The sequence below is a fragment of the Gordionus sp. m RMFG-2023 genome, chromosome 4 (genome assembly GCF_954871325.1).
Source record: "Gordionus sp. m RMFG-2023 chromosome 4, tfGorSpeb1-WG-v2, whole genome shotgun sequence".
Lineage (NCBI taxonomy): Eukaryota > Metazoa > Nematomorpha > Gordioida > Chordodea > Parachordodidae > Gordionus > Gordionus sp. m RMFG-2023.
Window position 1 is genome coordinate 24,189,250 of NC_088778.1, and position 17,194 is coordinate 24,206,443.

The window sequence follows — 17,194 nt, forward strand, 5'->3', positions numbered from 1 at the left end:
CAGATACCCCTATGCAATGGTCAATAATTAGTGGACGTAAAGATCTTTTAAAATTTATAGAGAGACTCACACCTAATAGTGCCCCCCCCCAACTCTTTAGAAAAATCCACTCCTATAATTGCAGTATATTCCCTTTAATTCGGGCAATTTTAGTCTTTACCGCAAAATAAACTGTTACAGAAAGTTAGAATATATATTTGGTAAATATAAATTGGGACATTGTATATCGCTCCCTGTTTTAAGCATAAAAGCCTAAATCTTGCTAATCGAAGAAATAATATCTATGAAAAGGATTTCAACAATATAAGTTTTACACATAATTTAATCGATTTCAAAAAGTCGTAAGTTTTTAGCTGTTTTATTATTCTGAATGAAATAATATGTATGCCAAAAAATATATTAAGAGTATATATAAGAGTAAAACAGAAGAGATGCAAAATTTAAATAATAGAGATCGATTGCTGACAAATTACGATATTTTAGCGTTGAGATTATTTTATATTAAATTAAATAGTATTTTACCTTATTTATAAACTTAACTATCATGCATACATTCTGTATAATATTGGATCACGCCTTCTATTTTAAAATAATGTATTTGCAGATTTATAACTACGTATAAATCATACGTTTTATTTTTAAATTTTTCAAATAACAATCATTTCATAAAGTATATTATGTCGTAATAATTCTCCAGCTATATTTTAAATGTAAATCACAATCTGGAATCTTAACTCTTTAAGTTTTATTTTTTTCCCCGTTTTCTTCTCTCTTGTAATGCTTTCTTCTCGAACAATCAATGACTCTTATGTAACTACTGTCAGCGAAATATAAAAAAAAAGCTATATTAGTTTTTAACACTGGGAAGTCTCTCGTGAAAGAATAGGGAATAATATTTTCTCAAACCTAACTTCTCACAATAGCAAGATGAATACCGAAAATATAGGGAAGCTTTCTTCTATCCGAGATCGGGACACCAATCAGGTAGACGATGAATCTGAGCTCAAAAAGAGAGGTTATTTCTTGGGATCGACACTGGGAGAAGGATCCTATGCTAAGGTTAAACTAGCCCACTCCGAATTGATGCAAAAACGAGTCGCCATAAAAATAATCAATAAACAGAAGGCCAAACGAGACTTCGTGGAAAAGTTTTTACCCCGAGAACTTAGCATAATAAAAAAGATGCACCATCCCAACATCATAGAAATTTTTGACATAATTCATGTCGGATATAAAGTATTATATTGACAATATATACCATTTATTTTGTTTTTTTAGTGAAAATTAATCAAATCCTCAATCAGTAGTAAATGAGGTTTAAAGTTCCTAAACCCAAGAGAGGTTAGGTTTACAAAATTGTTTAATATCATATAGAGCGTTCTTTATACAATTTTTTAAAGTACATTATATATAAATTTTTTAAAAAACCTTGTCCTAAATCTTGAACTTTATTTTAAAATATAGATATTTTTTTAAGAATTAACATTATCCTTATAGCAATTCTAAGTATGTTTGCTGATGTAGTATAGTTAGATAAGTCATTAAAAGGTATAACGCATAACCTCAATAAAATTATATAAGCCAAAGTGATGATTGAAAAATGATTAATAATGATCAATTTCTAATTTATTAATATTTCATACTTTGAATGTTAAATATAAATTATAAATATATCCTAGTCCAAGATACAATAAATTTGACACCGATATTGAGTAGAGCTCTGTGTCAGTGTCGGATAATGCTAAAAATCTCAATTGCCGATCTTTAATAAAAACGGCTAAGCAAAATCTTCACCAAAAAATATATTAAATAAGCTTCGACGTTGCCATTTATTAAAAATCCGCTAAATCAAGGGTTTAAAACATTCTTTAAAGCCCGATACGGGCATGGGCTTCTATTGAATCATTGGAGAGATTTAATTAACTAAGGTTATAAAAAATTAGTCAATTATATTGAGAAAACGAATAAAAGTTAAAAAAAAAAGCGACCAATTTTCAGAATAACTCACAAAACTACAACTATTTATTGGTTATGGATCTTTATTCAAAATTTAGCCTCAAATAAATTATTTATTATATTTTAGATTTACGTAATTATGGAGTTAGCGGGCCATGGCGATCTATTACAATATATAAAGCTCAAGGGGGCTTTAGATGAAAGAAGAGCGAAAAGAATGTTTTCAGAACTCACCAGTGGTGTTTCATATTTACATCATAATAACATAGTGCATAGGTTGTAGATAAAAATTATATAAAAATTAAACATATTTATATATATAAAAATTAAGAACTTTTTATATCAATGGTATAGCTAGATCTTAAAAAGGTACAATTTTTATATCGTGCTCAAAATGGGAAATATTTTAGAAATAAACTCAAATTAAATTTAGGTTGTATTTATAGAACACTATTTTTCCGCTCCGCAAAAACGCAACCTATTATTCAAAACTATATCAAATTCCAAATAAATATTTTTCTCTTCCCTAAATAGGTTTTCTATCCTATTTTCTATCTCTTAATTTTAACAAATGCTATATAAAAATAAGGCAATATGGTTATATTTTTAATTCACATCACCGAATTTTTGTTAAAATTTCAAGTAAAATCCAAAGCTTCTGGTCCAGTTTTTTTAACGCTGCGTTTAGAAAACTTGCAATGTAAGTTAAGAGATCTTGCTAGATCATATTTTTACGCTGAGTTTAAAACGCAAAAAACTATTTTACGTTTTCGTCATTTAAAAAAAACTGATTTCTATTTCATTTTTTGATATGGGTAAATTACAGAGTTTATAAATTTATACTATTAAAATAATATTAAGTGATTTAATACATATAATTTATAATTTAAACATCAATTTAGAAATGGTAATCTTATTTATTAATAAATATGTATGTAAATTGAAGCTACTCAACGTTTCAAAGATTCTTAAATTTTAAGGCAGCGTAAAGTAGCCTTTTTGAGCGTTTGCAATGCCTCATTAAAGAGATGATTCAGGATTAAAAGAGAGAATTTATTTCTCGTATCCTTAACTATTGAATGCGTAATAAACGCAGCGTTAAATAATTGCACCATTTTTTAAAAAATTTAATTAGAGATTTAAAAATTATAAAAACAAATTTAATATTTTTTTTTCTCCACATTTATCAGGGATCTAAAATGCGAGAATTTACTCCTTGATATCAATAATTCGATAAAAATATCCGATTTTGGTTTCGCCAGGTTTTACGATGGATCAGAGCTCAGTAAAACTTATTGCGGGAGCGCCGCCTATGCGGCCCCGGAAATTTTGCAGGGAAATCCTTACGTGTGCCCTTTGTACGATATATGGAGCATGGGTGTCATTCTTTATATCATGGTTTTATTATAATTTAAATATTTTTATTATACTCTTATAGTTCAAAAAACACCTTTATAACACACTTAATGATTTCTTGAATTTTTATAGTGAATCAATAAGAATATTGCTCTTTATATTTCTATAAATAGATTTTACACTAATATATATATTTTTTAAAGTATATAGTTTCACAAAATTTTTATTCTGTTTATTATTTATTTTAAAACTGACAAGGAACTTTAATATTCAATTGGCCATCTTTTATTCCTCTAAAATAGATTGTTAATATTTTATTTATTTATAAATAAAACTGAATCGATGCAAACTATTCAGGTATGCGGCTCGATGCCCTATGACGATTCCAACATTAAAAAAATGATTAAAGATCAAATGGAAAAGAAGGTAGGATTCTCCAGGTCGAAAAAATTGTCTGCGGAAGTCAAAGAACTCATATACAAGTTACTCGAATCCGATATCAGTAAAAGGGCGCGAATTTCCGATATAAAAACTAGTAAATGGCTCGGAAACAAAAGTGAATACGTAGAGGACGAAGAATCCACAGCCGATTCCTCCACTTACATTGCTAACGATGAGAGTGAGATGTCAAAAAAGGGCCCCGAAAAATTAGTAGCTGAGGTTAAGCCCGATAAGAGGAAAGATCAAAAATACGTGCATCAAATACTCAATTCCCGTGATATGAAAACTGTGGACTGATTAATTTTACAAAACATTTTGTTTTTTTAATATATTGATTTTTTTATATAAAAAAAATGAGAGAATCACGGTTTATCAATAAAATGGTTAGCTTATAAGAAATTAAATAATTTTTGGATATGGATGGATGTTCTTCGCAATTCTTTGGCGTAAAATATTATTTAGGGGAAAAAAGTAATTTTCATACTTTTTCTTAAAAGTTCTTTAAAATATCGAGGAATTTTAGATAAAAGTTAAATGGTATAACCCCAACTGAAGCAAATACCGTTATCACAGCTTTGTAGTGTTGTTTATTGGCCCGATCAATATTTTAGCCAAAATAATATTATATAAGACTGGAGATTTTGCTCTGGGATGGCAGAAAGGTTTGAACCTCTATTTACCAAATCTCGAGGCTTACATAATAATATTTTGGAATATTAATCGGGCAATTACAAATCACCCTAGAGAAGAGTGAATGCTTAAAAGATTGGACCTGCAGATTTCCAGGGAAAATTGGGGTACCCTGAGATCTGTCTCATTTTTTTCCTATGATTATAATGAAATTGAGGGCATCACTTCAAAACATGCCTAGGGTTTTGGTAATCAGTATGAATACGCTGTTGATAAGGCCATCATATTTGTTTTTCTTTAAGATTTCAGCCTTTTCAATGGCTGAAAATAAGAAGTTGTTGGACTTTGCTGCAAAATCAACACAGGTATAGTCCCAAGCGAGCAGGAGACCATTAGTCCAGGGAATGAGGGATATTAGGGCGTGCAAGTGGTACTTCTAAAAGTCTCTGATATATATTAATATACCTTTCTAATTACATCGGCTGGCGGTGAATCGATTTAGACCCCGCCATAAAAATCGGCAGTAGCGCAGTGGCATCGTAAAATATTTTTCTAACTGTTTATAGTTAAAAATTAAAGGTAAATTTATTTTTATTAAAATATCACTACAAAATATAACAATTTAAAAAATATTTCACATAAAATCCAAATATGGTAAAATTTATTATAATGAAAATATATTGTTTAAATAATATATAAAATCTTCATAATATAGATTTGTGGTGTCAGCAAATTATTATTTTGAAATATTATAAAAAATATCACTATAAAATGTAAAAACTTTTTTAAAAAATATATAAAATACAAAATAAGATAAAATTTTAATTATGGAAAATATTATTTTTGTAATATAGGATTATTATATAAACAAGTTAGGTAAATTCCACTTCCGTTCAAAATTCCTTGCTATCCTCTTAAAGTTAATGAGAGTAGATTGTCGCATATGAATGCTTACTAAAGTAGCCATATAGCTAGGCATGTGATCCTATTTTTTTGGATTGCTGAAAACCCCATTTGAAGGAATAGGTCAAGCTAAGATAGTTACATCCAATGGCTAAATACATAAACAAAAAATTTATTTAATTAATAAAGTACTTTATTATTACCTAAGTCAAACCATGCGTTTTTCGTCTATGGTTATAAAATATATAAAATTAGGCTGTTGAGTAAACTGATTTTATATGTTTTCGCATGTAATAAAAGTTACCTATATAAAATAAAATTAAAGATAAAATTGAATACTTTGATCATTCTCATATAATGGTAAAATTTAGCCTTGTTTATGAAAGAGGATTTAAAATTCACCCTCTTTCCTTTTATTAATATTTATTTTGTTTATTCTTCTTTTCTTCATCATCATTTAGTATAAAAATAATAATTTGAATGAAACCATTGTAATGAAACCATTGTAATGAAATATTATTAAAATCGCTTATTACCAGATGTTAAATCTGCACTATGAATTAAAATCAAGCGCGATTTTGCCCGTAGAAATCACGATCGCGCTCACTATAAATTCAAGGTAAATTTTTAAAAATTTTATGGCCGCCATTATATTTGAAGCGATAAAATAATATATAATGAATTGATTTTTTAAAAATTTAATGGCCCCCAATATATTTAAAGCGATGATATAATAAATAATATTTTACCAGTAGAGTCACTAGGGGAGAGAGCGCACAGCTATAGCCCCCTGAAACGAAAAAATTTTTTTCTTAATGGCTCCCTAATATTCCTCTAAACTAAAAACAAATTTTTTGATAGCCCACTGAACGATTTCTTTTATAATTCTATTAAGTATTTAATATAAATTTGATTTTATTATATAAAAATTAATTAGACTATCTAAATTATTAATAAATGAGTGCTATTTTAATTATTAGATTAGATTAATACATATAAATTATATTTTATTATTATGTCAGCTTGCAATTAAATCAAATACTGTGTTAAAAATGGAATATCAATATCTCTCATAATGTCTTAATATTAATTTAGAATTAACAGTTGAAGCTTAATTGATTTTTATTATTTAAATTATTTTATAAATCTAATTAAATAAATATAATCATTTATTATTGAAACTAACAAATTTAATATTGTAATTAGGCGAGTTCAAAATCATTAATCAACCAGGGGCGTTGCTAGGCTTTACAATCGGGGGCTCAACTAAAAAAAATTTACGGGGGGCTTCGCCCCCATATCCTCCATTTGGGGGTCGACCCGCTTTTGCACTGCCTCCGGGTTTTATATTAATTGTTAAATATAATTGAATATTATAATTTTTGTTTAAAAGGTCTAAAATTGAATATTGTATTTTTTAGTTTAAAAGGTCAGTGATAAGAAAAAGTAAAATGAAATTGTAAGAAAAAGTAAAATTGTAAAGGACATATGTATTTTGTTTATATGTAAATAAGATATTATAAAAAATGTATATAATGACAAGAATTTTGTATATAGATAGATATAATAAAATAAATTAAACTTTTTCCACTTTTTAATACCTGCCTTCCCTGTGTTTATCATTAATATATATACTATTTTAAAATTTGTAACTCTAAACAATTATTCTGAATTTCATATTTTGTCATTATAATATTTTGCATATAAAATAAACTAGCATATAAATAATCAAATCAGTAGACATTTCTAAAAATAATATTTTTTACAAAATCTATTTATTACAGTATAAAATATTTTCGATCGCTGATATAAAAAATTTTTGCGTCTAAAGAATTACAAGTGATAAAAAAGGTTAATTAATTCATACATATGCCTCAATTGATAATGGAAAAACCACATAAGGCTATAAAATTATTAGCAAGTTATATTGACAAAAGGTCATGAAACTAATTTAACTCTCTGTTAACATTTTAGACTATGTTTTATAGAATGGACTAATAAGGAAAAATTTATAGGCCTTACCAAATCAACAATTCTTGAAGAAGAGAATATAAACGACCAATCCAATCATAAACCTATATGGTGGTTAGAGCTTCCTCTTAGATGACATGATGGAATCTAGATAAGTAATCGAGAAAATTATTGTGAGATATTAAATTTCTAAAAGATTATCTTCCATTTTTAATGATACATAAACGACTACACAGTTGACCATTATTGCTTATAAAATATGCAATCATATGCTCTCCTCAGCAGCTGTAGTAATAATCTTAAATTACATAGCCACACTAATAATAGATGCTGGTTAATTTGCAGTCATCGCCATGACACTCACGATGGTAAGCCATATCAGAATTTATTATGTTAGATAAATTGATAAAACAAAAACACTAAAAATCTTTAAAAGAAATTATGCAAATATATTGAAGCCTTGAATTATTTACACGGGAAGGATGACATATTAGTAATGCAAATATATTGAAGCCTTGAATTATTTACACGGGAAGGATGCCATATTAGTAATGAAACATTTTGTAACTATAAAATAAGAACCAGAGTGATATCATGAAAGCAATTAAGATTTTTAATATATTGTCGCACCACCTCTAGTTATATTATATCTTAAAATAATAGTAGTTTGTAATAATATTAAAAATATATTCGTATTAAAAATTTAACTCAAAACTGTTTTTCAAAGAAGAAAAAAATAGTTTTCCTAAAAACACTTAAAAAAAAGAGAAGAAAATATATCTAATTTATTACATCCATTGTGAGTTGAATAATAAGACGTTTACTTTTAATAATATTTTAAATAAATTGATGGTGTTAAATATTTGAATGTAAATTGTTACTTATATTTATTATCAAAAGCATTTATTAGTAAAATTTTATAATATTATCTGTAATATATTATAAGTGTCAAATAAGTCTGTAAAAGTGGCATTTTACCTAAATTTTATAAATAATTATATAAGAGGATTATAAACTATATGCTTACTCATTTTTATAAATAAATCTCTTATAAATATTTGGATTTGGACCTCGAAAATAATTTTAGGAAGAGACATGATAATTAAATTTAAAAATCAATAATATAATAGTTGATTAGTGATTTTAAACTCGGCTAATTAGAATATTAAATTTGTTAATTTTCAATTAATAAAGGATAATGTTTATTTAATTAGGGTTATATAATAATTTAAATAATAAAAGTCAATTAAGCTTCAACGGTTAATGCTAAATTAATATTTAGTGAGTGATATTGATATATTATTAATTCAGAATTTGATTGTAAGCTGACATAGTGAAAATATAATTTATATGTATCTAATCTAATAATTAAAATAATATTTATTTAATAAAAATTTAGAGTCTTATTAATTTTTAAATAATAAAATTTAATCTATATATTACTCAATAGAATTATAAAAGAAATCGTTCAGGGGGCAATTAAAAAAATTTATTTTTAGTTCAAGGAAATATTAAGGAGCAATTTTTTAAAAAAAAATTTGCTTCAGGGGGCTCGAGCCCCCCCCCCCCCCTAATGACGCCACTGTAATCAACTATATTATTCATTTTTAAATTTAGTTCCTATACCTCTTTCTAAACATATTTTCAGGGTGAAAATAACTATAAAATATTTCTTTATAAAAAGTAAGTAGACATATAGTTGATAATCCTCTATTATATAAAATTGGTTATAAATATTAGGTAAAATGCCAATTTAACAGACGTATTTGACAGTTATAGAATATATTACAGTTAATATTTTAATAAATTTTACTAATAAATTCTTTTGATTAACAATTTGCATTCAATTCTTTAACGCTAACTATTTATTTAAAAATATTATTAAAATATAAAATCTTATTATTCATCCCACAATGGATGTAATTTCATTAGATATCTTTTTTTCCTTTTCTTTTTTACGAGTTTTTATTAAAACTATATTTTTTTTCTGACAGAAACAGTTTTGATAATATTACAAACTAATATTATTTTAAGATATAATATACCATTCAGAGGTGGTGCTAGAATAATATATAAAATCTTAATTGCTTTCATTATATCACACTGGTCCTTAGTTTATAATTACAAACATTTGCATAATTATTTCTTCTAAAGATTTTTAGTGTTTTTGTTTTATCAATTGCTATAACATAATAAATTCTGATAAGAGTTTAGATAGAGAGTGTCTTGGCTATGACTGCAGCAAATTAACAAGTCTCTATTATTTGTGTGGCTATGAATTTTTATTACTCCTGCTGCTGAGAGCATTTGCATATTTAGATAAGCAATAATGGTCGTCTAGTCGTTTATATATCATTAAAAATGGAAGTTTATATCTTTGAAATTATCTCACAATAATTTTCTCAATTACTTACCTCAATTCATAATGTCATCTAGCTCTAACCACCAGTCTTATGATTTAGATTAGTCGTTTATATTATCCTCTTCATAATGATTGATTTGGATAGGCCTACAAATTTTTACTTATTAGTCAATTCTATAAAAGTAAAATGGTAACACAACCTTATATTAGTTCAATGACCTTTTGTCAATGTAGGTTACTAAGAATTATATCACCCTGTTGGTTTTTAAAAACCATTATCAATTGAGGTTAGCCTTTTTTATAACTTGTAATTTTTTAGACAAATAATTTTTTATATTCGAATTTAAAAATATTTAATATTGTAATAAATCGATAAATATTTTGTATTGAAAATATTTTTTTTTTAGGTAAGCCCCCTGAGATTGTAAAGGCTAATGATGCCCTTGTATTTCACGATTTTAGCGGCTGTCAATATATTTGAATCGATAAAAACATCTGTTAAAAATCAACACAGTATTGATTCTACAATAACAAAATATTAATACGGTATTCGTGTTAATTCTATAATAGCAAAATATCAATGCGGTATTGAATCTACAAGATAATATCACTATGGTATTGAAGTTACAATGGGTTTGATTTCAAAGTCCGGAAAAGAGAAGGCCGAAAGTCCATAAAGAGGGCATTTGTAAATGATAGTGATGCCCCTGGAGATTATTTATAGCAGACCCCTCACAAAATTATATCAAATTCTAAAACCTTATAAATGAGGTAATATCTAGTTTGCCTACGAATAATTAACTCTGTATCACAATCTGGCACCTAAAAAGATGTAAGAAAAACAATTAATCAATGATGAACTAAAAATTAATATCAATAACCATCGTTCTATTTGCACTTAAATATTCCATAAAGACCCTCTTCAGCACTAAAATAGCATAAACCATCTATATTCCCCTATATCCAATATTGATTACAATAGTACCGGAATAGAACCTGCCAATATTCATGCTGATAATAATAAAGTGCCATGCGGAATATTCTAATGACTCCGCTCCCTCATACATTGGATTAGGTCTGTATCAATTTTTTCTACAGAGTCCAAATATATCAGATTTATCACCTGCTAAAGTAGTAGAGACAAATGACTTAATTTTAATTAATCTTCCCCCCCCCCCTCAAAAAAAAAAAACAAAAGCCCTTGGTGTTTTGTGAGAAGGTAATATAAAATTAACAAAAAAGAATGGGGTAATTTTAAATATTAGCAGTAGAGCTACAATTTATTGCAATAGAATATATTTTTATTCTAAGCCAGAATAGTGATTATTTTTTATTTAGTGTTCTTACTAATTATCCATAAATTTATATTTAGGTATTATTTCACAAAAGATGTATTTTTATCATTAAGATGAAATATCATTGTTGCAAAATGTAATTAAACCTTAAAATCAAGATTTTAACCATAATTATTTCAATATAACGATATTTTATTAAATTTTTTATAGTTTTCCTATTTAACTCAATTGAGTTAAAGAGATATTTAGCCATTCATTCATTAAAACATATTTTACAATTTTAACATTATAAATGTAAAAATTTGATGGAAAAAAGAGAAAGCTCCGTATTAATTGATGCTAAAGATCTAAATATTCTACAATTAGATCCACCTGATAGAATTGTTCTTAAAATAGCAGGTTACAATTTGAATATTTTTATAAAAATTATATCATTTATTCTTTTGCTCATAATGATGACTATAAATAATATATTTTTATAGATTTATATCTTGATATGAAATAGATTAATTTATTAGCATATTTCTATTTAAAATATTTGTTATATATATAGTTATAAATAAATAGTTATAAATTTAAATATTTTAAAACTATTTATTGTAATATTTTGATTGTGAATTAAATTTTAATTGTTATTTTTTTAAATTAGGTATATCTAATTCTATTTTAAAATTAAGAAAAAGCTTGTATTTATCTTCTTTGAACATATATTTATTTTCATTATAAAGGTGTAAATATCTTTATATTCTTCAAATAAAATGGAATAATATATTAATATTAAAATAATAAATTAACTTATTAAATCTTATTAATTTAAATGTTTATATATTAGTCATTCCAATTTTTTATAATTTATTAAAACCTATAAGATTAAAAAACTATTAATACTCCTATGAATTTTTATAATTATTTATATACCAAATAATATTACACCTTTCCCCATAAAAGTTACCATCTTTTTTTATTTAATTAATGAATTTGTAAATAAGGGGAGAAAATGTTTTATGAGATTATAGGGATTAAGGAAGTCATTTCTTTTAAGCAATTAAGCCTATGAATAGAAAGCTCAGTAAAAAGGAAATCTAATATGATGTTATAGCTCAAAAAATATGTATGGACAATATTTTAGCCCTTTTAACCCCCAAAACAACTTAAAGACTATGTGTTTGCAAATGGAATTTTTTTTGGTTGTTAATTATATAGAAGTGAAGGCCCAGAGAAGAGGAACAAAATAAGATTATTGTTGGTCAAAAAAAATAAAGCTGGAACCTATATACCCAATAAACAAACATATTTTAATAAAATTACTTGTTTCTGCCTTTTAAAATGGGCACCATTTTATGTTTTATCTTTTTTTTTGAGATTTTTGTTTTATAATATAATAATTTTCATCATTATAATTGTGATTTAGTAATAAAAAAGAAAGAGAATTTTGTTAAATTTATGTTTTTTAATTAAACCTTACAAAAAACCATACATTTACCTTGAACTTAAGTTGTGATGGTTTGCCAACCCCTCCAGCCATTCTTCCTATTTTCGATGGTTTGCCCACTGAGATGCCCCTATTCATTGCAATATTACATTAGAATGGCCAGTGTCCCTTAAATTTGCAAAATTATACCTTAAAATTGAATCCCAATCTTCTCATAAGATTTTAAGATGGTGAAAAAGTAATACTATAGTATGCAAAAATTTAAAATGCGCTTAAACTAATATTTATGATGTTTATTCTGTATCTGATGCCTAGCTTAAATAATATATCTCATAAAATTTATATTATATCACAAATCACATATGCATGTTTAATAAAAAAAATTTAATGGGAACATTGATATAATTAATTGGATTTTATTATTTATAAAATATAAATAAACAAGGATTTTCTCTTTCACTTTCGCGATTTTTTTCCCCCTTTTTATTGCTTGTATATTAATAATAATAATAAATTGTAATCCTGGAAAGCCCGTTTATCTTAAATTTTTCTTACAATTAAAAGTGCCTATAAATAGGTATTTCGATATTTTGGCAGATAGGTTTGGTGAGTTTTATTTTTTAGTTCCTGTCCCATCCTATAAAAAATATCGATCTATCCATTTTTTTACTTCGAAGATCCGAGTCCAATCCAAAATATTTAGAAATAGATTAGATCCCATTTCGAAAAAAAGGATAAAAAATATTTCACCTAAAAAGAAATAAGATTTTTCATCGAAATCGGTAAAATTATAAGAGCTAGAGAATAAAAAAAATGTTACTCCTGACCGAACAGATTCCTGTGTCACTCTAGTTGCCATTAGTATTATTAAATGGTTCGATTGGAGCCGATTAAAGGACTAACTCAATATTTTATATATAATACTATTACCCAAGCTGGAAAATTTAGCAAATAGATGGCACCAAGGTTTAGACATGATTTGCGAAATTTCGAGGCGAACATATTATTCTAGCTAAAATATCTAGTTACTTATTTTTAAAAATTGGCTCAAATCGAGCCGTTTGACAAGATTAAGTCTTATTTATTAATTTTTTGATGATACCGTTATCAATACGTTTAAAATTTATAATTACTATTTATATTTTAATCTATAATTTAAAAAAACAATGCATTCTTACCCTTTTAATTAATATATTTTTTATATGTCATGTAATTCTAACAAAATAGAAAAATTAAAATGTCGAGGCAATAAAAAATAAATATTATTTTAAAGAATCAACAAAAACTTTTATATAATATGGAATAGGATCAAGCTAGTGACATAATGAAACTTTTTATTAATTATAGCATGTATTATACCGTATCGTTTCGTATGCGATATATTAATTTATTTACCTTTTTATTTAAATTTAATTTATTACCTTATATATATATATATATATATTCTTTTTATCACGTGAAAGAAAAAAAGAAGGAAAGAAGAATTTGATTTCTTTTTTACATTTTTTCAATAATATTATTTGATTTAATATAATTAAAAGTTATAAAAATTAGGCCTCATTAAATTTCTATATTTTTGTTTTGTTTTGCTGATAAGAAGATGATTTTAATAAAACATAAGGGGGGAGAGTGGGTATATGAGTTCCCCAAATTGATTGTCTTTAAAATTTGATGGAATTTTTTTTCTGTGCTATTAGTGCTATATTTTATGTAATGAAAGATGAAAGAAAAAAAAATACTAACGGAGACCAATGACCCCTTCAAATTAGTTCTAAACGGAACCCTCCCTCCTTCCCTCCATGAACTTTTAGGATTTTGAGTTTTCAGACTACATTAACACGAATAATTTATTATAACCACCACAACGTCTTTATGATAGCATTGACCGGTGATCTCTTAACAAAAAACAAAATCTTTTATCCAATTTATTTTTTGCACTAATTAATAGTGTTGTTTTAAAACCTTGATTTGGCCCATTTTCTTAAAAGCGGCTATATAAATATTACCTAAGTTTTAAGATTTTAAAAGAGGGAAATACCTTTCGCCACGAGGCTTTATAATAACATTTTTTTTATATTTGAGATATTGATTTACTCGTTTCATAAGCGGTGAAATCGAGGCTTTTAACAACACTACTAATTATACGTCCGCTATATTTTTTTAGGAATTTTCTCATCTCGGGGGTCAGGGCCTACTGATTTTTTAAATTTATATTTTAAACAATTATATTAGATGAATTTTGTAATAAAAATAGGACCATTAATTTTTTTTGATTTTGTTCCGGATCTTGAGATTTTAAATCTTTGGATTTTCCTATTCGAATTTTCTTATACGTGAAAGTTACGAAGAATCGAAGACTAACTTTCGGAGGTTTTTTTTTTATGAAAATGGAGTCGATCAGACTAAAGCTTCCATAACTTTGAAATTTTTTTAAAAAATGTAAAATATTATATATTTTATAAATATGCTATAAACAATAATTATATCCATTTTAGTATTACATAAAAAAAAATATTGATTTCTTTAAAAAAAATTTTGTTATCAAAAATATAATTGGTCAATATCAATACCAAGGACGATTACAATTAATAATCACGATTTATTTTTTGTATATATACTCCAGAGACTTTTAAAGGTCGATTTTTTAAAATACATTTTTCAGGGCCAATCTCGGGTTATTATGTCAACTTGTATAACTAAACTAGCAAGTAAATTTTAATTATTACAACTTCATATACATATTACTAAATTTGAATAGACGTGAAAATAATATCGAAATAAATAAAAACTGACGTGCAAATAAATATTTAAAACTTTATTCAAATATTAATTTCTTTTCATTCTCTAACTGATAAAAAGTGTTTTAACATACTAAAATTAATGTTATATATCTCATAGTCAATATATAGCAAATAAGATATATTTATTTTTTAATATTTATTAATGGAATCATGTGATAGAGTTCAATCTACTATATATCATCCACCAAGTATTAAGCCACCAAGCTGGCCTCAGAAAAAAACATGACACTTACGGGGTTAAACTTCAGAATCTTCGGATTTAGATGCACGCACACATCCGACTAGGCCAGAAACGCTTTTCGAAAATGGCTATTTTTTAAATATAAATATATAAATAAACACATGTGTACCTCATTTCGTATCAAAATTTGGTTCGTTCAATATCTCACCATGTTATATTTAACATTAACCCTAAATTCTTAATAATTATAATATCTAAATGAGCATCGATATTGTTATATGAAAGCAAAAAATAAATATTATTTTTTCGGAACGTTTCGGGTTTTCAAAATTTCCGTTCTCATATAATTTCTCCCAAATTTTCTTCCCGGAATGTGTCCACACCTAAGAAGTTCCGTTCCCTATCCCTATTTTAACGGGATAGCTATATGTAAGATAGTATTTGAATTGCCATTGTTATTAAAAGAAACCGCAAGCCTGATGCAGGTTGGTAGGACGGGCCTTTTAAAATTAATATTTTTAAGCCCCTGATTTAACTATGAAATTCAAATTAGAGTTAAAAGGTTATATGGCGTAAATAATAATACGCAACATAATGAAATTGTAAACCAAGTAAGTCTAATTTTGAAAACTGCACGGATGCCACTTTTTTCAGCCGATACCAGCACCCAGAAGTTTTTGACTGCCGAGACAATTGATTATTATAATTTTGGTAAATAAAGTTATCTCAAAAGTTTTAATAGATGACACTTAGATCTAACGAATATACATACCCCAATAATGTATATATACTACTAGATTGGCGATTCATTAATTAAAAGTGCACCTACATAGAAGTAAGAGCGTTGTCATTCAATTAATGCCATTTAATTGACGTGTAAACCACGAAATGGCGCTACAGCTGACTCCTATGTAGGCACACTTTAAAATGTATTTAATGCATGAATCGCCAATCTAAACAACATTGATTCACCCCCATTAATATTTAAAAATCACCTATCCCTTATCAAATGGAAGCAGGTAAACTGTAAAAAAAATATTCAGCATGCCATATTTTAATTAATTTTTTTCCCAACTTCTGACCGCTCTATTGTGTGAGTGTAGTTTTGTAAATGTAATAGACAGGGTGTTGGCAATCCGTAAATTGACTGTTCAAATATGTCAAATTGATCGAAAGTGTATTTGATCGATCAAATACTCTAAAATGTTTATTTAATAGCTACATTTTACATATAATTATTATGCACTTTGACTGGTAAAAACGTTTATATGACAGTTATATTATCCAGCCTTAGTAAAAAAAAATTTGAATCAAAATGGCAAACTTCTAATCGACCTAGATGAATATATTTTGCCAAGTTTACCTCCTAGGAATTCGATTTTGATTCCAACATATAACAGACTCTGACCGATCTGAAAATCAAAATGACGAAAAGCTAACGATCTAGTTATAAAAAAGTTTTGTAGATAGATAAACCCAACTAAAAATTAGAAATTTATGAAATGTAAGCAAAAACATTATATAAAAGAGTATATTAAAAGTAAACGTTCTATTTATAACCTACCCAGTTTAAATAAGTTAGTCGGATCTCTCTTAGATAAAGCTATAGGAGATATAGATGTAAGAGTTGAATATATATCGTAAATCTTCTCATTCGTCGATTGTTTACGGTAACTGGATCAAGAACAGCCATATCTAAAATGAAAAAATTATAGATTTCTTGGTAATGACACCTGCAAGTATGTAAATACCACAGAAAAATTGCCATATGGTAAATTAAATTTGTCTAGCAATTTTAAAATGTGATCCAAGGATTGAATCATACAAAGGAGTTTTCATAAGTTATGAATACCATGGCGAATATTA

The 17,194-nt window shown here is 26.3% G+C and overlaps 2 protein-coding genes across 2 annotated transcripts in view; both read left to right on the forward strand.

The window, feature by feature from the left end:
• The first annotated feature begins 746 nt into the window (after window positions 1-746).
• On the forward strand, window positions 747-4,129 carry LOC135928215 (testis-specific serine/threonine-protein kinase 1-like). The gene is made up of 4 exons (XM_065464608.1): window positions 747-1,236; window positions 2,084-2,232; window positions 3,147-3,354; window positions 3,670-4,129. Exons 1-4 carry the CDS (start codon window positions 928-930, stop codon window positions 4,048-4,050), a joined length of 1,047 nt encoding a protein of 348 aa, XP_065320680.1. The 5' UTR covers window positions 747-927; the 3' UTR covers window positions 4,051-4,129.
• A 7,049-nt stretch (window positions 4,130-11,178) lies between these two features.
• The window catches only part of LOC135929119 (microtubule-actin cross-linking factor 1, isoforms 1/2/3/4/5-like), a 69,718-nt gene continuing 63,702 nt past the window's right edge, over window positions 11,179-17,194 (forward strand). Inside the window, exon 1 of the mRNA XM_065465626.1 lies at window positions 11,179-11,313. Coding sequence (XP_065321698.1) covers window positions 11,220-11,313 — 94 coding nt within the window. The 5' untranslated portion in view covers window positions 11,179-11,219. The remainder of the gene's footprint in view (window positions 11,314-17,194) is intronic.